Source organism: Manis pentadactyla, chromosome 4 (assembly GCF_030020395.1).
Source record: "Manis pentadactyla isolate mManPen7 chromosome 4, mManPen7.hap1, whole genome shotgun sequence".
Lineage (NCBI taxonomy): Eukaryota > Metazoa > Chordata > Mammalia > Pholidota > Manidae > Manis > Manis pentadactyla.
Window position 1 is genome coordinate 107,296,206 of NC_080022.1, and position 22,311 is coordinate 107,318,516.

Consider the following 22,311-nt stretch of genomic DNA (forward strand, 5'->3'; position numbering starts at 1 on the left):
TTCTCCGCTGCCCGTCATGGCTATCTGCACTCCTGGAGCAGCCACCGGGTTAATCTCCTAAGCTACTGTGGGCGGGGTGTCTGTCACAGCAGTGCAGAACCCTTCGGGGAGTGGCAGGCACGCCAGGTGTGCTCCTCCATGCTAGCGGCAACACTGCCAGGCAGCTGTGTGGCAGCAGAGGCCTTTGGGTCTGGCCCAGACGGCTGTACATTGGGCTGGGATTCCAGTCAGCTCCTGGGAGCACGCCTGCACCCTCTGGCTCCGCTGCCGCTGTGCACGGGGCTTTTCCACGCAGGCTTCTACTGGGCTCTGGCTTCATTGCCACCAGTGCGCACAAGCCACGCCCAGGCTGTTTGGTCGCACCACTGTAGGCTAGCACAAGCCTCTCCTGTGGCGCACAGATCTGCTCTCGTTTCCTTCCAGCACTTCCGTCCCCAGTGCGCACTCCCACTCTCCTGCTACTGGGCCCGTGTGTCGGGGTTCACGCCAGTCGGAGGAACAACTGGCAGGCTGCCCAGTCCTGTGAGGGGCTTCAGAGCTGCACTGCCTCCGTTTAGGGTGCCTACGTTTCCCTGGTATTCCCAGCAGCCGTGACAACTTCGTCCAGCTATGGGGTTCCTGTCTCTCTAAGACTTGCAGAAAGCACTCGCTTTTCTTTTGTCTCAGGGGCACCAGTTGCGGGGACCTGCCCACACATTTTGCTTTTCCGTTTCTCTAATATCCAGCACCCTGTGCACCTTGTGTCTGCATTCTGGGTGTGGATTTCTAGAGCTGGTTGTTTAGCAGTCTTGGGCTTTCACTCCCTTCCCGTTCCGACTCCTTTCTTCCCGCCGGGTTTTGGGGTGGGGGAGTTTTTTGGTCCCGCCTGGCCGTGGCTTGTATCTTACCCCCTTCATATGATGTTGAGTTCTCACAGATGTAGATGTATCCTGGCTGTTGTACTGCATCCACTGGTGTCTCTTTTAGGAATAGTTGTATTTATTGTGTTTTCATAAATATATATGTTTTGGGGAGGAGATTTCCTCTGAACTACTCATGCCGTCATCTTCCCATCTCTAATATATCTTCTTGTTGGATTGACCCCTTTATCATTATGTAATGTCTTTCCTTGTCTCTTGTGACTTTCTTTGTTTTGAAGTCTATTTTGTCTGATACAAGTACTGCAATTCCTGCTTTTTCTCCCTATTAGTTGCATGAAATATCTTTTTCCATCCCTTCACTTTTAGTCTGTCTATCTTTGGGTTTAAAGTGAGTCTCTTGTAGGCAGCATATAGATGGGTCTTGTTTTTTTTATCCATTCAGTGACTGTATGTCTTTTGATTGGTGCATTCAGTCCATTTACATTTAGGGTGATTATCGATAAGTATGTACTTATTGCCATTGCAGGCTTTAGATTCGTGCTTACCAAAGTTTCAAGGTTAACTTCCTTACTATCTAAGAGTCTAACTTAATTCACTTAATATGCTATTACAAACACAATAAAAAGTTTCCTTTCTTCTCCTCCTTTTTCTTCCTCCTTCATTCTTTATATACAAGGTATCATATTCTGATCTCTTTGTCTATCCCTTGATTGACTTTGCCGACAGTTAATTTAATTTTGCATTTGCTTAGTAATTAACTCTTCTACTTTCTTTACTGTGGTTTTATTACCTCTGGTGACAGCTATTAAACCTTAGGAACACTTCCATCTACAGCAGTCCCTCCAAAATAGACTGTAGGGATGGTTTGTGGGAGGTAAATTCTCTCAGCTTTTGCTTATCTGGAAATTGTTTAATCCCTCCTTCAAATTTAAATGATGATCTTGCCGGATAAAGTATTCTTGGTTTGAGGCCTTTCTGCTTCATTGCATTAAATACATCATGCCACTCTCTTCTGGCCTGTCAGGTTCCTGCTGAGAAGTCTGATGTTAGCCTGATGGGCTTTCCTTTGTATGTGATCTTATCTCTCTCTCTGGCTGCCTTTAACACTCTGTCCTTATCTTTGATCTTTGCCATTTTAATTACTATATGTCTTGGTGTTGTCTTCCTTGGATCCCTTGTGTTGGGAGATCTCTGCACCTCCATGGCCTGAGAGACTATCTCCTTCCCCAGATTGGCAATTGCCTCTCCCTCTTCTTCTTCTGGTACCCCCTATAATGTGAATATTGTTCCATTTGGATTGGTCACACAGTTCTCTCAATATTCTTTCGTTCTTAGAGATCCCTTTTTCTCTCTGTCTCAGCTTGTTTGTATTCCTCTTCTCTAGTTTCTATTTCATTTATCGTCTCCTCCACCATATCTAATCTGCTTTTAATACCCTCCATTGTGCTCTTCAATGACTGGATCTCTGACCGGAATTCATTCCTGAGTTCCTGAATATTTTTCTGTACCTCCATGAGCATGTTAATATTTTTATTTTGAAATCCCTTTCAGGAAGATTCATCAGGTTGATTTCATTTGAATCTTTCTCAGGTGTTGTATTCATAATTTTACTTTGAACCAGTTCCTTTGACATTCCATATTTGTATATGGTGCCTTCTATTGCTTAGTAGCTCCTCTCTGGAGCTTCTCAGCCCCTGAAGTAATGTCAGGGGTCGCAGGGGAGCAGTATTGTTGCCTGGAGGGAGGAAAGAGCTCTTTCCTACTTCCCAGTTGCTATGCCTGCCTCCATTGCCAGAACCAGTGGGCCGAGCACACAGGTATAAGCCTCTAAGCTTTGCATTTGTAGGTGTTGTAGATGGGGCTTCCCTCTGGCTGGCCTAACACCAGCATAGGGTTTTCCGGTTTGCAAGCCAGGTGGGGCTGGCCGGGAGAAAGGCACAGCAGGCTGCATATCACGGAGGGGGTCCTTCGAGCTGTGTAGCCAGCCAGGGAGCTGGGGCACCTGAAGATAGTGCTGGGCAGAGTGCCTGCAGACAACTTTTTCTACCTGTCCTTTCGCCTGAGTAGTAAGCTGTGAGCAATCCTTGCCCCTTTAGCAGCCGTCTTGCTGTTAGCAAGTCTTGCAGACTGCCCGCCTTTCTTCTGTCCCAGAGCAGCCGGATATGGATCCCTGCTTTCCACAAGTGGGTGGAATCTCAGTCTCTCCAGGTATTCTGCCTGTCTTAGCTTTCTAAACCCTTAATCACAAGAGTACAATGAAAGCACCATGAAATGTAGGTTTGTGCTCCCAGAGCAGATCTCTGGAGTTAGGTATGCAGCAGTCCCAGGCCTCCACTCCCTCCCTGCTCCATTTCTCTTCCTCCTGCCAGTGACCTGGGGTTGGAGAAGGGCTTGGGTCCCGCCAGGTCATGGCTTTGGTACGTTACCCTGTTCCGTGAGGTTTATTCTTTCCTCCAGGTGTATACAGTTTGGTGCAGCTCTCTTTCCTGTTGCTCTTTCAGGATTAGGCTTGTTAATTATATTTTCATATTATAAGCAGTTTTAGTAGGAAGCCTCTCTCACACCTCTCACACTGCCCTCTTTAATCCTCAATGGTTTCTTTTCTCAGCCTCTTTGTGTGGTTCCTCTTCTCTCCTATCTGTCAGTATTGCAGAACTCTAAGTTTTTGTCTGCATTTTTTTCACTTTTATTCTTTTCTATACCCTCTCTTTTTGAAATTTCATCTCATACCATGGCTTTAATTACAGTCTATATAACTGATGACTTTTAAACTTGGAACTACAGCCAGACCTCTTTGCTGAACTCCAGACTCAAATATCCAGCTATCTATTCTACCATTTTTTGGGCATATCTAATGGACAACTAAAACTCAACACATCGAAAACTGAACTCCTGATCTTCTAACCCAAACGTGCTCTCCCCACAGCTGTCCCCTCTGATGTGGCAACTGTGTCCTTGTAGTTATATAGGCAAAAACCTCGGAGGCATTCTTCATTCCTTTTTATCTCCCACACTTCATATCTAATCCATCTGCAAATCTTATTACTTCTATCTTCAAAATATATCCACAATCTTACCACCTTTCATCACTTCTCCTGCTACCGGTATGGTCTAAGGCACCATCACTCTCACCTGGGTTACTGTAATAACCTGGTAACTGGTCTCCCACTCTAGTTCCCAAACAGTGTATTTTTAACATTGCAGCCAAAGCAGCCTTTTAAAACATAGATCATGTCACTTTTCAGCTCAAAATCCTGCATTTCTCATTTATTCAGAGTAAAAGCCAAAATTCTTACAATGGCATATCAGACCAGCATGACTGCCTCTCCCTATTCCACCCTATAGCACCTGTGATTTGGATACCTCTCCCCTCTGCCTTTGTTTCCTCTCCTCCAGCCTTGCTGGATCCCTTTTGTTCCCCAAACACAACAGGCACTCTCCCACCCTATGGGCTTTGCACTAGCTCTTTTCTCTGATAGGTATTCTTTTCCCCAGATACCTACCTGGCTAATTCTTTCACCTTTGCTCAAATATTATCTTATCAAGGTGGCTCACCCAGCCTGCAGTTTAAAATAACAATCTGTTTCCCTCAATGCCACTTCCAATTCCCCTTATTTCCCTTATTTTTTTCTGTATAACATCACATTCTAATATACTTTATGCTTGACTTAAAGTTATTTATTTTGTTGTTACCCCAACAGCATGTAAGTACCATGGTGGCAATGACTTTTATCTCATGTATCAACATGAGACAATTCAAAAACATACTGCTGTATGAAAAAATAAAATTGCAGAATGGTGCTACAATGTGGCTCCACTTAAATAAAAATTTTAAACCACACAAATAAAATTATTAGATACTGTTCATAGACTTATATGTGAGAACAGGTACGAAAAATTGGCTAGACTGACACACATTATATTCAAGAGTTTAGTTGCCTGGGGATAGAAAAAAGGGATGAAAGGAGGAGGGGTAAAGGGAGTAGACAAAGAAAGGATTAAGGAGGACTTCAACTTTATAATTACTTTTTTAATATAAGGAAGTCAATCAAATATGACAAAATGTTAACAATAGTCATCCTTGCTGCTGGGAACATGAATGTTGTATTATTTTCTGTACTTTGCTATATTTAAAACATTTAAAATGCATTTAACTAACAAAAAGAGTACAGAAGAGCATGACTACAAAAGCTATTTCTGCTAGGTATCAATCAAAGTCATTCAAGCGATTAGCTGGTCTAAGTTACTCTCAGTGCCCCTTAGGATTTTACTATTTCTCATATAAATGTTATCTCCCCAGGAATCAGTTCCTGTAAGTTTTGGTTAGGACACTTGGAAGACTATTTGGACTCACAGATTCCCATTTATTGTTTCCTCTAGGAAACTAGCAATTTCATGCTGCGTTATTTTTATTAGACTCTTATCATCCCCATGATAAATCCCCTTAACAGGAACTCTGTTTGAGGATCTGATTTTAATTAAAATAACTATCATCAAAGATAAACTTTCACTCCCTCTTTTCAACTGGTCTGCTTCCTGTCAGTATTTACATTTGCCAATGAACACCTTTCTGTACACATTTGGATTTTTCTATTCTTTTTCTCAATCCAATAATCCAAAGGTAAAGAAATAACTTCAATCAGTCTGCTCCTGACTTAAATGTCACCACTGTCTAAATTCTACTGAGTACTGTGCATATGTGAATATTGTGTATATATGTTTTTTTATCTATAGCACTATATTGGTCAGCTTTTCTTGGCTATGTTGGGTAACAAATAACCCCAAATATAAGTGGTTTATAGCAATGGCTTCTTTGTCATTTACACCACATAGTGGTAGCCATAGGACATCTATGACTCTGCTCCATTCACCTTGTCATGCCAGAATCCAAGCAGAGAGGGCACCCCATGTCTGAACTGCACTGGTCTCAGAACAGAAGGAAAAGGAGCAAGGGAGTTAGAAGAAACATGGAGTGGCTTTTAAAAATTATGCTTAGGCTTGGCATTTATCACACCCACTCACTTTCCATTGGCTAAAGCAAGTCATACACAGACAATGCCAACATCAGTGGGGCAGCTTCTTCTGTAGGATGCCCTGCTCAGTCACGTGGCAATGAATGAGGACATAATCCTCATACATGGGGGTTAGCAAACTACTGCTCATAGGCCAGGTCTGGTCTATGGATTGTTTTTGTTCAGCCTGGACTAAGAAAGGTTTTTACATCTTTTAAGGGTAGTCAAATTTAAAAAAGAGAGAGAGAGAGGAGAAGGTAACAGAAAAGGAGATGGTTAAAGAGAAGAGATGGTGATGATTGCAGTGATGACAGAGAAGGCATATGGTCTGCAAAGCCTAAAATGTTTACTATCTGGGCCTTTACCCAAAATTTGCTGATCCCTGTTCTTATAGAAAATGAGCACTAATGAAAATATTCTTAAAATGAATGAACAGATGAGAAATCTCAGCAGGGAAATAAAAAAACTATAAAAAAGAACAAATATTCTATTAATGGAAACCTATGATATCTGAAATATCACTGGAAGGACCTAACCACAGATTTGGAGGACAGAAGAAAAAGTCATGGAATGAAAAGATAGATCAATAGAAATTAATCATTTCAAAAAAGAGAAAAAAGATTGAAAAAAAGGATAACTAAATTTTCTGGGAGCAGGAAGTTGGGTGCTGTTTTCTCTTTTAGGGGGAAACTATTTCCTATAGTTATTTTTACATTAAACTATTCACAGGTTATTGCACTGCTTGCCAATACAGAAATGGTAGTGGGGGATGAAAACTCCACAGCAATGTGACTGATTTAAAGGACTCCGTTAGCCCATGGAGTCTAGTAACTAACCCAGTGACCAGGTAAACAAAACACTTTCACCTAATGTAAGAGAATCTGACTCTGAGCTAACAGCCTACCAGATAAGATATTACTGTTATCTACCAGATAAGATAGCATACGTTAAAGATATTGCTAGGCATTGCTGGGCAACATCGCTTATAATAAAAATATCCCTGATTGGTACATTGCTTTTAGACTGAGAAGACTATCAAAGTTGATGGAAAGTCATAGTTTGTGTTTTCCTTAGTATGGTGGCTCATATAGCTGGCACATCTCTTTCAGGGACGGGAGAGCTATACCTATGGAATGGGAAAAAGGATATTGGCTCCCAGGGGAAACGAAACTTCTAAATCAAGATGGATTACAGACCCACTGAAGTGGCTCCCATCTTCTGGCTTCTAAGCTGTCACCTGGAGAGAAAAGAGCTCCTGGACCTATACGTGTATTACTACATGGACTGTTGCAGCAAGGACTCCTGCTTAGAGGAGTTATCTTGCTGGCACACTGACAGTCTTATTCTGTGCCCTTCTAAGTAGTCTGGTACCAAGCATGGCCTGTGGTGGTTTGTGACTCTGCATATTTACTTGAACCTAAGAAAGATAGCCTGGTGACCACTGGGCATGAACACTTAAAACTGATCTGCCAAATGGGATTTATGAACCTCACAGGATATACAAGACCATCTACCAAACATAATAGAAAACAGAATTTTTATTAATATGCATTTTTTATTTTGATTTAAAAATTTTCACTTTATAGGTAACTTATACAATGTATATTATAAATGTATAAAATATGTATCAACCTTAAGGGCAAGTCACATAAATTTTTTAAAGATAGGCATGAACTGAAATGTTTTGAAATCACTGAATTAGAAAATTCAAATTATTTTCCAGCACAAATTGGTGGATAGTTTGTTAAATTATCAAAGGACTGGAAACAGAGACCATATTCTCAAACTAAAATGCAATTAAATCAGAAATCGATTTTTTCAATGCTGTTTTTAAAAAGTGCTATGTATTTAGAAATTAAAGAACACATTTCTAAATAAATCATAGACGAGAAATAATAGTGGAAATAGAAATCATTTAGAAATAAATTATAGGGAAAATACCACACATCACAACTTTGTGGATGCTGATAAAACAGTACTTAGAAGTGTTTACTCCTGAATGTCTATTTTAGAAAGGAAGAATGGCTGAAAATTAGTGAGGTCGACTAAGTTAGAAAAAGAGCAACAAAGTAATTTCAAAGAAGGAAGGGAGGAAATAATGAAAGTAATAGAAAACAAAGATATAATAAAGAGGCTCACAAAGCCAAATTTGTTCTCTAAAAAGATTAGAGAGGTGTCTAGCAAAACTCATCAAGGGGAAAAAAAGGAGGAAGGGAATTTCAAGGAAAATAACTCACAGGTGTTGATAATGATAAAATTTCAGTTTTCAAGTGAAAATTAAAATTTTGGAAAATTAGCACACATCACTATATGCCAGCTTCCCAATACTTAAAAACTTTCCTGATATGATCTGTGTTGATATTAACAAATGCATTTTTAATATTGTAAATAAAATCGGTCAAAATTGTAAGACCTACAAGATTGTAAGATCTATTTGTAGATAAGATAACTCAGTCTTAAATGTGAAAAACTTTAAGAAATGTAGGAGATAATAAAGAATAGCTTTATTCTTAGGCCAGAGAAGAACTTAACAATATACCCCAGAAACACAAAACCATAAAAGAAAATATTGAATTGACTGCATTAAAATGACTTCTATATAACAAAAAACAGAATTAAAAAATTTTAAAAAGCAACTAACTGAAAAAATATTTAACAGACAAAGGATTAGTATTCAGGATATCTAAAGGACTTCTCTAAATCAATAAGAAATACAAGACAAAGAAAAACAAATAGGCAAAAGATACGAACAAATAATTCACAGAAAACTGAAGCGTTAAAACCTGAAAAAATGTGTAACCTTATCAGTAATCAGGGAAATGCAAATTAAAGCAATAACAAGATAGCACATCTTCTTATTATTAATAAATGTCTAATTATATTAAATATTGCCGTAAACAAAAAGGAACTTTTCTGTTAGTGAAAAGTAAATGAATGACAATTTGGAGAGCAATCTGGCAATATCCAGCAAGGTTGGTGATGTATATGTCATATATCCTCATGATTCCACTCTCTGGTATGAACACCTATAAAAGTTTCCACATGTACACAAAAAATACATACAAGAATGCTCACTGTAGTATTGTTTGCAGTAACGAAAAGTTGGAAAAAATCCTTGGCCAGGAAAATGGATAATACATTGTGATAGATCCTAACAACAGAATATTGTAAAGAAGTCAAAATGAATAAATCTTAACCATGTAATGCTGCACACAAAAACAGAGATGCAGGAAGATATGTGCAGTATGATTACCATTTATAGTAAGTTTTATAACATGCAAAATAAATAATATGGATTGTAATGGCCAAGTCATATGCAGTAAAAAGTATAAACACATGGGAATGGTGAATATCAAATTCAATATAGTGGTGACCTCTAGGAAGTTAGAGAGTGGAATGGGATTAGAGAGAACCAAACAAATAATTTCTACTACTAATGTTTTATTTCTTAAAAAGAAAAACAGCTATATGAAGCAAGTATGCCAAAAGGTTAGCATTTCAAAATACAGCCATTCCAATTCATGCTTCTGTGAATGTTTGAAGTGTTTCTTAAAAGTTCCCGAAAAAGCTTTGACAATGAACTCTTCTGAAAATATTTTATTTTTAGACAGTCACTGTCATTAGTTTGATCTCCATCTTCTAATTCCACTCTACCCTTAAACAAATCTTCACAATATAAAGGAACCTGGGGTGGGGCAGTAAGTGTGTCGTAGGGCAGGACGACAGAGAAAGTAAACATTTACAAGCTATTATATAGCATATCATTTAAATATCTCTATTACAGACATTAAAAATGTGGGTCAGTGAGCTTGAGCAACAGTGTATCTCAACAAGAAGAGGTCACGGTGAGATTCAAGCCAACTATACCTAGCTTCAAAACCTGTGCTTTTCCTACTCTTGCTCTTATAATGAAAAATAACTCTTTTTGAAGGTATAACTCAGATATGACCTAATCCTGAGGTCCAGGGTAGATGCAGCACAAATACCAGAGATTGCTCATCAAGTTGCCCAGGAGCACAGAGCTCAGGAAGGAAGTGCTCCTAGTGGAAATGTTTTAGAGAAGGAAATACATGAGGAGTTTGTTTATATACTAATTCTCCTAACTTATCTTTATTATTCATGCCATGGACCATTTAGATCCTTTGCCTCTCCCTAGAAACTTTGGGGGTGATAACCATTTTACACATGGATTCCTCAAGCCCATCAATCTATACAGATGCTTGTTTGCTTATTTTCTAGTGCAAGTTGAATATGCACCTGTGATTGGCAGCCTAACAACTTTGAGTTCAACAAACATAAACATGTACTCAGATACATTTCTGAAATTACTAGGACAAGTGAAAACATGAGAGATTGTGTCCAGGTTCAGGCATTGGTTTTATACCTCTACGATAATGGACAATGAGTCAGGCATAACTTTCATTTGTACACCTTGAGCCAAGATTGATGTAAACCAATTCATTTGGCCTTCACTCAGAAATGGGTTCCCCCTTAGCCCCCTTTCCTTTATTATTATTATTATTATTGATTTTAGTTTCCTGGGAAACAAAACATAACTCTTTAGAGAATGAGGCCACATTCCAAAGCTGCATATTCCTCCCTTGACTCTTTTCTGGACTGTTTTGGACCCTCTGTAATATAAAGTCTGATGGTTGAAACTGTCAGCAAGCCAGCGCCTTAAAGCTACAAACTCAAGGCTTTCATCTTCCATCTGCAGGGCTATTAGATTGCAAGGAAAGTAACAACAAAAGATATGGAGACATGCACCTCAGAGACAGCTGTGGGAATCAGACTGGATCTGCACTCAGGCCTGCTGGAAGTAACAGACCATTGCCTCTGGCATCGGGATAGAAACCTCTGCTAAACACACATAGGAGGGTCTGCTCTTCACACTCTCCTCTCTCTTCTCTCTCTCTCCTCTCTCTCTCCTCTGTCTCTCTCTCTCTCTCTTGCTCACTCTTGCTCTCTTTCACACACACACACACACACACACCTTTCAGAGGAGAGGTTCTATAAAGTTTTTCACATATGGCAAACATATTTTAGGGGAAGCACCATGACTAGAGGCCAGTGGGAGAGGAAAAAAAAAAAAGAAAATAATGAGAAAAATCTTCAGTAAGTCTAAATTGTTCCAGTCATACTGCTGAGAAAGAATGCAAAGGATTGGAGATGAAAATTATTGGTAAAATCAATATTATAACATAGCTAAATTCTTTCCATACTTCAAATGTTTATTAGAGCTCATTCTAATATACAAGAGCACCCAGAGAACTAGACTTCATATTTAGTTGTAAGTACTTTGCTCTAACACAATGGATATATGTGAAAAGAGCACATTATATAATATTTAAAAAAATACTTTTCTCTAACACAATTTCAAGAATTATTAATTTTACTTGTAAATAGCTGTGTGTGTTGCAGGGGATGCAGGTATAACTAATTTTAGTTAACTGACTCCCTGCACTTTAAGTATAATTGTTTTCTAAATTCCTGTCCTCTAAGTTACATATTTAGTGATCAGTTAAATGCTTAAATGCTTAAATGCCCTATAAAACTCCCAAGATAAAGGAACTAACAAGAAACCTTGTTAAAATTTAGACAACTGATCTCTGAGCTATTTTTTCATAAGAATTGAAACAACTGACTTGAGTTATTGGTACAATAAATTAGATCATCTGAACATAAAATAACCTGATGATAAAAAGTAGTGAGTGTAAGAAACATGGGCCTGATGTTTTCAGGGGCCTCATTCTGCAGGGGCTTTCTAGAAACTGAGTTTAGACTTTTGCCCTGAGGGTAGGAGAGAGGCGCTGATATACTCTAAGTAGAAAAATGACCTTGGCTACGATGTGGGGAATGGACTATTAATTTGCGGGACTGAGGCAGGGTGAAAAAGTAACTTCATTGTCCAGGCAAGAAATCATGAGCAATTTGAGATCAGCACCGGTTCTCTGTTGCCCCTCTGCCATTTGCTCTTGAGGAAATGCATGTGGGGGGCAGAATACAGTTCTCTCCTCATGACTACATCTTCCAAAGTGGTACCTTAGGAAGAAAAAAAGAGTCCTGGATTTGCCACCTACAAGCTGTGGAATCCTCAGGTCGCTAATGAAGAAGATGTATTTGTTAAGTATTTATTAAGGACCAAGAATCTCCTGAAGATGGTTTCAAATATATTTTCTAATTTAATTAATCTCTTCATACCTTAATTTATTTATCTTTAAAAGAAGAGTAATGCCTAACTCACATGCTGTTTTGAGAATTAAAAGAGAGGTCTATACAGGAAAAGGCCTAGTAAGTCTTACATATTTAAAAATATTAGTTTTCTAATAAGTATGACTTTCGATGTTGTTTTTCTCCTAGGTCTAAGAATGCTATGTGTATTTTCTTGTCAATCCCCATCTACTGGAGACTCCACAGGTTGACTCCACAGACAGTTGTTAATTATTGATTATTGTATCACAAGACATAAAATATGAACAACATGATGATTCTTTCACCTTCTAGAACACTGCATATATAGGGCCTGGAGCTTAAAATAACAACTGTTTCAGGCAGACTAGCTTATTTGATTAGACTTCTGCTTAAGAATGGTTCTAAGAAGCAAAAGCCATTTCATACCTTCACAGTTTCAAGAAAAAGCTTGAGGAAGAACTTCCCGTCATGCTCCAAGAACAAATTGAAGCTTTATGGCCATTCTCAAGGAATTGATGTCTAGGCACTCTATAGGCACTAGGTAAGCATAGTTTCTATTCAAACTATTAAAAATGGTGATAAGCAACTATGCGAGATGATAGTTTATAGACACTAAACATCAGCTAACACACATTAGTGCAAGGAGAAAGCAACAAAAAAATTAAAGTTTACTTTTATGTTAAAAAAATCTGATTTTATAGCAAATAGAAGAAAATATATCAAAGGCATTAGAAAAACGGGAGTATTAAAAGTCAAAGCTTTTAATTTTTTTGAAGTGCAGAGAGTAAGAAATAAAACACAATTTGATCAACAAATCAAAAGGTATATTAAAAAAGAAACTTAAGATACATAATCAAATGTAACTTGTAGACCTTGCAATCAAGGATCATCATTCAAACAAGCCACCTATAAAAGATATTTGGGGAGAATCAGCATAATTTGAATACAGACTGGGTGTTAAATGATAATATGGAATTATCATTACCTTTGTAGGTGTGATGACAGTATTGAGGTTAGGAAAGAAAATTTCTTAAGTTTAAAGAGAAGCACACTGAAGTATTTATGGAGTGAAATGCCATGACATGTGGCATCTGCTTTAAACCTTCAATGAGGAAAATAACATCAATGAGACAAATCACAAAATGCTAGTAAGTGATGGGAGCACAGTGTGCTATTATCCCTCCTCTTTCATAGATACTTAATAAAGTGTTCTTTATTACATAAAGAAGGAAAGAAAACCTGATAAAGTATCCAGCCCATCCAGTGAGTTCTAATAAGGTTGGTTGCCCGAGTTACAGAAGGAAATCACCCAAAGTGTATCCTGAGGCCAGAAAGACACTTTTCATACTGTCTTTGTGGGACAAATCATGGAAGTGGGCTAGTGAGTACTTCCCTCACATTTTACTGGAAAACTACCCAAATTCCCCTGAGGAAGCTGAAGCCAGGGTAGGAGGAACAGAATCGTGAGGCCGTTTAGAGTTGTACTAAGGCCACTGAGGAGACAGGCAACACCAGACACCTGCACTCTCCCATCTAGACCCATGACCACTTTAGGAATAAGTGAGCTTGCTAGGTACCATAAAAAATCATAGAGAAGGTGAATTTTATTGTCCCTCACTTATGAGGTAGTTCTCACAAAGTCTCCTGGATTCTGCGTTACTTTTTCAATTGCTGTTTTGAACAACAAAGTACTATGTGTCCCTCAACTACTGCAAATATTAGATGCTTATGGAGATCATTGCCAAAAATTCTTAACAAAGGGGAAAAAATCATGTGGCAATCATTTTTGGGAATATGAGCTCAAAGTGCAAGTATCGGATGTGATTGTAAGTAAGCCTTTAATTTTAAAGGTTACTTAAATAAAGCAATCTGACAAGTGGTTAATTTGTGGAAATTAGATAGTTTTACCTACAGGAAGTATGGAAATAAGTACTGAGAATACAATCTTTAGAAACAATATCACAGAAGGATCAAAAGAGAGTTTGTATCAGAAACAGCTTAGCTGGAGTGAAGACGATATGCTATGGAAAATGCATTAGATGACATAAAAAGTAGCTCTAATGATGACCAGCATTATAATGCCAATGACGGATATGAAGAATTTGAGGAAACATTGTTTTATGAAATACGAAAGGCACTTTTCTGTGAGGCAGAAGGTGAGAGTGCTCCTGAGGTAGGATAATCAAGAGGGTGAGAGATCTGGGGACAAATAGTTTGAGGAAGGGAAGCCCTATGGGGTAAGGACCTGTAGGGTAAGGATGGAGTGTAACAAATACCTCTAATATGTGCAAAGCAGTCATGTGGAAGACAGAGTTGATTTATGATGTATTTTCAGAGAGCACAAGTTAAATGAATGGAGTGAAGTTACAGGGAGGCAGTTGTTTTCTCAATATAAGTGCTTCATAACAACGAAATCTGTCCAAGGTCAAATTTGAAAAGTCATTGGTACTTAAAGGCTTCCTGACCAATTGTAAGGAAGGAAATTGAAGTAAATTGTCATTAGATTCTACTGTTTTTTCAAATTATCTCCAAGTTGGCAACATGTTTAAGTTGATAACTGCATTTCTTTTTTGAAGATACTCTTTTCTTTTATTACATATTTTTAAATGTTTGTTTTGTGTGAACTAGTATATTAAGTTTTACAGCAAAAAAAATATGTAAAAATAATGATTGTCAGAAGTGTATGATCTAGGAAGGAGATATACACATGAACAGCACATACTACACATGAATACCCATTAGCATGTGCTGAAATGTGTAACCATTCCTTTGCTGGGCTTTGTCATGGGGTTAAAGCAAATATGTAATGAGGGCAAGATCTAGTTAACATTTTCTTCTCCTTTGCTAGGGAGTCTCATAAATGTCCTGTCTCTAGTCCAGGCTATTTGCCTGTCCAAAAGTAAACTGATTCATCCATAGTGAAGATATGAGTCAAATATTTTGGCTTTGTTCTGGCGCCTTTCTTGGCTTGGACTCAAGACACTGGACATAGTCTTACTATTCCCAGCTAGTTCTCTCAAATCTTATCAAAAGCTATTATACAAAGAATGAACAATGGGAATTATCCAATAGGCCTTCCAAATGCAATATCCAGTAAAGCAACAATGGACTTACATAAAACCACTGGTTGCTAAATTCTACCCTTGATCACCAGATTAGTCAAAAGCATGAATTCATCAGTTTGAATGCAACCCAGTATAGAAAAATAATTCCAGGGTTAGAAGGACTAATAAGATTCAAGTTTTTGGTACATGAAGCACTATAAACTCACCAAGTAGAGTGGAGGAAAAGATGAAAAATAATTCTGTATTATAATGACAATGATATGACTTCAGGGAAAACATGAAAATGAAATAATCACATTTAATGAAGTCACTCTGGAACAATTTTTTAAAAACCTTAAAAACAGGAGCTATATAAATCATTCAAATTTTTCCTTAAATAATATGAAAATATGTCTTGGTTCTTAACATAGAAGCTGACCTGAGATTGTTGGAAAAGGATGCTTTTCTCTGGGTTTATGCCACAGGCAAGAAGAGCAGCAGTCATGTCCAAAATGCTCTGCCGAAGGATGGCTGGGTCTTGGGGGACAGTGATGGAGTGAAGGTCAACGATGCTGTACAACATGGAGCCATGTTCCTCCTGTAATCTCACCCAGTTATTAATGGCTCCCAGGTAATTGCCAAGGTGGGGGATTCCTGTAGGCTGAATGCCAGAGAATACCCGCCTCATGGCATCTTTCTGGAACAGAGGAAAACAAACATAGCTGCTTTAGAGGCAGAATCTACAAATCCTATGCCCAGGTTAAGTTATGATGGCTAGTCCTGTTTTTTAAAACTGTACTCTGACAGTCATCATCCTAATGCATTCATTTTGTGTCTACTCTGGGTAAAGCACTGTTAGGTGCCTTTAGAGACAGAAAGGATATTTAAAATGTGGGGGGTTTTTTGCACTCTAAAATTACAAATACAAAGGCACATATAAAAGAGGCTGCCTGCCCAAGAGAATGCAATCTCATTGGAGATATGTTTATGAAAAGGTAAGTAACAGTAATATGTGGCAGCATGTTCATGATCAGTTTAGAAACATACATAGTGGGGTACAAGCAGGGTTTCACATGAGGAAAAGATGACTGGATCTGGGAATTAGTGAGAAAAACTTCAGACAGAATAAAATTTCACTGGCATTTAAAAGGGCCTCAAGATTTTTCATGTGATTTCATTCATTTGGCAGTTAAGGCAATAAAGGACATAGCATAAGGCTAAAGGTCATTGCTATTCACCTAATTTTCTTTAAAATAATTGCTGATATAATTTAGTGTGCAGTATCTCAGTCTGGAAATCAGGAAACCTACACTTTTTAACATTACTTCTTGATAAAGTTATTTAACTTTTCATGCTACAGTTCCTATTTTGAAAAAATCAAACAATGCTTTTTATTTCTTCAAAGGAGTTTTTTTTTTAGATAATTATTTTTTATTGAAGGGTAGTTGATGCACAGTATTACATTACATTAGTTTCAAGTGTACAACACAGTGGTAAAACATTTATATACATAATTCCAGGTTCCAGCTATCACCCTACCAAGCTGTTACAATATCTTGACTATATTCCTTATGCTATACATTACATCCCGGTTACTTATTCATTTTACCATTGGAAGTCTGTCCTTTTTTTTTTTTTTTTTTTGTGAGGGTATCTCATATTTTTTGATCAAATGGTTAACGACAATAAAATTCTGTATAGGGGAGTCAATGCTCAATGCACAATCATTAATCCACCGCAAGCCTAATTTTCGTCAGTCTCCAATCTTCTGAGGCATAACAAACAAGTTCTTACATGGAGAACAAATTCTTACATAATGAATAAGTTACATAGTGAACAGTACAAGGGCAGTCATCACAGAAACTTTTGGTTTTGCTCATGCATTATGAACTATAAACAGTCAGTTCAAATATGAATACTCATTTGGTTTTTATACTTGATTTATATGAGGATACCACATTTCTCTCTTTATTATTATCATTTTTAATAAAATGCTGAAGTGGTAGGTAGATACAAGATAAAGGTAGAAAACATAGTTTAGTGTTGTAAGGGAGCAAATGTAGATGATCAGGTGTGTGCCTGTAGACTATGTGTTAATCCAAGTTAGACAAGGGCAATAAAACATCCACGTATGCAGAAGATTTCTCTCAGAACGGGGAGTGAGGTTCTAAGCCTCACCTCTGTTGATCCCCAATTTCTCACCTGATGACCCCCCCTGCGACTGTGCCTGTCTTAGGTTGTTCCTCCCTTAAGGAATCTTACCCGTCTCTGGCTAACCAGTCACCTTCCGGGGCCATACAGGGAAATGTAAAGTTGGTAAGTGAGAGAGAAGCCTTATTGTTTGAAATGGTTAGCTTTTTATTTCTTTGCATATTTATGCCCTGTAGCTTCTATGCCCAGCATTTGTCTTGAGGTATCTTTACCACTTGGAAGAATTATGATACTCGGTAAATTTGATATGAGGCACGAATTCTATTTAAGGGTTGTAATTAGGAAGGAAGAAGAAAAGCTATAGAAGTAGCAGGCGGAAGAAAACATGGGAAGATCTGATTATTTCTTTGACATATCTTCTTGTAGAGTAACTTCAGCATGTATAGGTTTTAAGCTACTACTTAAATTGCGCACACACATTAACATAATAGGAGTATAGTTACATAACCAAAGCATACCTGTAATTACCAGCCATCTCCAGTGAAACCAAGAAAACCAGTTAGGCACCTTAGGCATTTGTGAAAACTTATCTATGATAGGGTGGATATTCTCCAACTGAACTTGAACAGTCTGAGAGAAATCAGACAAATTAAAACAACCCATTCCTGGGGAATGTTCACATCCCTTATGTTCTTTTAACAGTAAATAGTCTGTAGTTGTAAGATTTTGGAGCACTACAATTTGCACTTCTCCTAATTCTTGGTTGAGTTCCAACAGTATAGATCCAGTCAAATTTGTTGTTTTACTGTATGCACAGGCCAGCTTAGATATCTCCTTCATTCCCATGGCAAGTCCAGGAGATGGTGGGATGAGTGCATCTACACCTGTGACAGTGCGTGGATCTTTGTTGGGGTTTCTTGATGATCATCTTCTGGCATGAGTCTTCCAGAGAGTGCTGATGTTGGAAGTTCTCTTTCCTATCGTATCTTAGTTCATTTTCGGGGTAGCCCAATTAGGCTTTGATCTTCTGTATAAACGCAAACAGACCCTTTGCCTACACTTTTATATGCCCTTTATACCCTTGTGTAGAACTCATTGGTGGTCTCCACACAGGAACTGCCCTTTTTTTTTTTTTTGGTATCACTAATCTACACTTACATGACAAATATTATGTTTACTAGGCTCTCCCCTATACCAGGTCCCCCCTATAAACCCCTTTACAGTCACTGTCCATCAGCATAGCAAAATGTTGTAGAATCCCTACTTACCTTCTCTGTGTTGTACAGCCCTCCCTTTTCTCCTACCCCCCCCATGCATGCTAATCTTAATGCCCCCCTACTTCTCCCCCCGCTTATCCCTCCCTACCCACCGATCCTCCCCAGTCCCTTTCCCTTTGGTACCTGTTAGTCCATTCTTGAGTTCTGTGATTCTGCTGCTGTTTTGTTCCTTCAGTTTTTCCTTTGTTCTTATATTCCACAGATGAGTGAAATCATTTGGTATTTCTCTTTCTCTGCTTGGCTGGTTTCACTGAGCATAATACCCTCCAGCTCCATCCATGTTGCTGCAAATGGTTGGATTTGCCCTTTTCTTATGGCTGAGTAGTATTCCATTGTGTATATGTACCACTTCTTCTTTATCCATTCATCTATCGATGGACATTTAGGTTGCTTCCAATTCTTGGCTATTGTAAATAGTGCTGTGATAAACATAGGGGTGCACTGATCTTTCTCATACTTGATTGCTGCATTCTTAGGGTAAATTCCTAGGAGTGCAATTCCTGGGTCAAATGGTAAGTCTGTTTTGAGCATTTTGATGTACCTCCATACTGCTTTCCACAATGGTTAAACTAACTTACATTCCCACCAGCAGTGTAGGAGGGTTCCCCTTTCTCCACAGCCTCGCCAACATTTGTTGCTGTTTGTCTTTTGGATGGCAGCCATCCTTACTGGTGTGAGGTGATACCTCATTGTAGTTTAATTTGCATTTCTCTGATAATTAGCGATGTGGAGCATCTTTTCATGTGTCTGTTGGCCTTCTGTATTTCTTTTTTGGAGAACCATCTGTTCAGTTCCTCTGCCCATTTTTTAATTGGGTTATTTGTTTTTTGTTTGTTGAGGTGTGTGAGCTCTTTATATATTCTGGACGTCAAGCCTTTATTGGATGTGTCATTTTCAAATATATTCTCCCATACTGTAGGGATCCTTTTTGTTCTATTGATGGTGTCTTTTGCTGTACAGAAGCTTTTCAGCTTAATATAGTCCCACTTACTCATTTTTGCTGTTGTTTTCCTTGCCCGGGGAGATATGTTCAAGAAGAGGTCACTCATGTTTATGTCTAAGAGGTTTTTGCCTATGTTTACTTCCAAGAGTTTAATGGTTTCATGACTTACATTCAGGTCTTTGATACATTTTGAGTTTACTTTTGTATACGGGGTTAGACAATGGTCCAGTTTCATTCTCCTACATGTAGCTGTCCAGTTTTGCCAGCACCACCTGTTTAAGAGACTGTCATTTCGCCATTGTATGTCCATGGCTCCTTTATCAAATACTAATTGACCATATATGTCTGGGTTAATGTCTGGATTCTCTAGTCTGTTCCATTGGTCTGTGGCTCTGCTCTTGTGACAGTACCAAATTGTCTTGATTACAATGGCTTTATAGTAGAGCTTGAAGTTGGGGAGTGAGATGCCCCCTACTTTATTCTTCTTTCTCAGGATTGCTTTGGCTATTCGGGGTCTTTGGTGTTTCCATATGAATTTTTGAATTATTTGTTCCAGTTCATTGAAGAATGTTGCTGGTAGTTTCATAGGGATTGCATCAAATCTGTATATTGCTTTGGGCAGGATGGCCATTTTGACGATATTAATTCTTCCTAGCCACGAGCATGGGATGAGTTTCCATCTGTTAGTGTCCCCTTTAATTTCTCTTAAGAGTAACTTGTAGTTTTCAGAGTATAAGTCTTTCACTTCTTTGGTTAGGTTTATTCCTAGGTATTTTATTTCTTTTGATGCAATTGTGAATGGAGTTGTTTTCCTGATTTCTCTTTCTGTTGGTTCATTGTTAGTATATAGGAAAGCCACAGATTCCTGTGTGTTGATTTTGTATCCTGCAACTTTGCTGTATTCCGATATCAGTTCTAGTAGTTTTGGGGTGGAGTCTTTAGGGTTTTTTATGTACAATATCATGTCATCTGCAAATAGTGACAGTTTAACTTCTTCTTTACCAATCTGGATTCCTTGTATTTTTTTGTTTTTTCTGATTGCCGTGGCTAGGACCTCTAGTACTATGTTAAATAACAGTGGAGAGAGTGGGCATCCCTGTCTAGTTCCTGATCTCAGAGGAAATGCTTTCAGCTTCTCGCTGTTCAATATAATGTTGGCTGTGGGTTTATCATAGATGGCCTTTATTATGTTGAGGTACTTGCCCTCTATTCCCATTTTGCTGAGAGTTTTTATCATGAATGGGTGTTGACCTTTGTCAAATGCTTTTTCAGCATCTATGGAGATGATCATGTGGTTTTTGTCTTTCTTTTTGTTGATGTGGTGGATGATGTTGATGGACGTTCGAATGTTGTACCATCCTTGCATCCCTGGGATGAATCCCACTTGGTCATGGTGTATGATCCTTTTGATGTATTTTTGAATTCGGTTTGCTAATATTTTGTTGAGTATTTTTGCATCTGTGTTCATCAGGGATATTGGTCTCTAGTTTTCTTTTTTGGTGGGGTCTTTGCCTAGTTTTGGTATTAGGGTGATGTTAGCTTCATAGAATGAGTTTGGGAGTATCCACTCCTCCTCTATTTTCTGGAAAACTTTAAGGAGAATGGGTATTATGTCTTCCCTGTATGTCTGATAAAATTCCGAGGTAAATCCATCTGGCCCGGGGGTTTTGTTCTTTGGTAGTTTTTTGATTACTGCTTCAATTTCGTTGCTGGTAATTGGTCTGTTTAGATTTTCTGTTTCTTCCTGGGTCAATCTTGGAAGGTTGTATTTTTCTAGGAAGTTGTCCATTTCTGCTAGGTTTCCCAGCTTGTTACCATATAGGTTTTCATAGTATTCTCTAATAATTCTTTGTATTTTTGTGGGGTCCGTCGTGATTTTTCCTTTCTCGTTTCTGATACTGTTGATTTGTGTTGACTCTCTTTTCTTCTTAATAAGTCTGGCTAGAGGCTTATCTATTTTGTTTATTTTCTCAAAGAACCAGCTCTTGGTTTCATTGATTTTTGCTATTGTTTTATTCTTCTCAATTTAATTTTTTCTTCTCTGATCTTTATTATGTCCCTCCTTCTGCTGACCTTAGACCTCATCTGTTCTTCTTTTTCCAATTTCAATAATTGTGACATTAGACCATTCATTTGGGATTGCTCTTCCTTTTTTAAATATGCTTGGATTGCTATATACTTTCCTCTTAAGACTGCTTTTGCTGTGTCCTACAGAAGTTGGGGCTTAGTGTTTTTGTTGTCATTTGTTTCCATATATTGCTGGATCTCCATTTTAATTTGGTCATTGATCCATTGATTATTTAGGAACGTGTTGTTAAGCCTCCATGTGTTTGTGAGCCTCTTTGCTTTCTTTGTACAGTTTATTTCTAGTTTTATGCCTTTGTGGTCTGAAAAGTTGGTTGGTAGGATTTCAATCTTTTGGAATTTTCTGAGGCTCTTTTTGTGGCCTAGTATGTGCTCTATTCTGGAGAATGTTCCATGTGCACTTGAGAAGAATGTATATCCTGTAGCTTTTGGATGTAGAGTTCTATAGATGTCTATTAGGTCCATCTGTTCTACTGTGTTGTTCAGTGCTTCCGTGTCCTTACTTATTTTCTGCCCGGTGGATCTATCCTTTGTGGTGAGTGGTGTGTTGAAGTCTCCTAGAATGAATACATTGCAGTCTATATCCCCCTTTAGTTCTGTTAGTATTTGTTTCACATATGCTGGTGCTCCTGTGTTGGGTGCATATATATTTAGAATGGTTATATCCTCTTGTTTGACTGAGCCCTTTATCATTATGTAGTGTCCTTTGCTATCTCTTGTTACTTTCTTTGTTTTGAAGTCTATTTT

At 38.3% G+C, this 22,311-nt stretch overlaps 1 protein-coding gene across 4 annotated transcripts in view; it reads right to left on the minus strand.

Moving 5' to 3' along the window:
• The window catches only part of WARS2 (tryptophanyl tRNA synthetase 2, mitochondrial), a 142,657-nt gene that overhangs the window by 63,777 nt on the left and 56,569 nt on the right, over positions 1–22,311 (minus strand). For 3 of the 4 annotated variants that reach the window (XM_057500599.1, XM_036924441.2, XM_057500600.1), the window contains one exon: positions 15,548–15,805. The exons of the other annotated variant lie outside the window; for it this stretch is intronic. In XM_057500599.1, the coding sequence (XP_057356582.1) occupies positions 15,548–15,805 (258 nt within the window). The remainder of the gene's footprint in view (positions 1–15,547; positions 15,806–22,311) is intronic. 4 annotated transcript variants of the gene reach the window in all.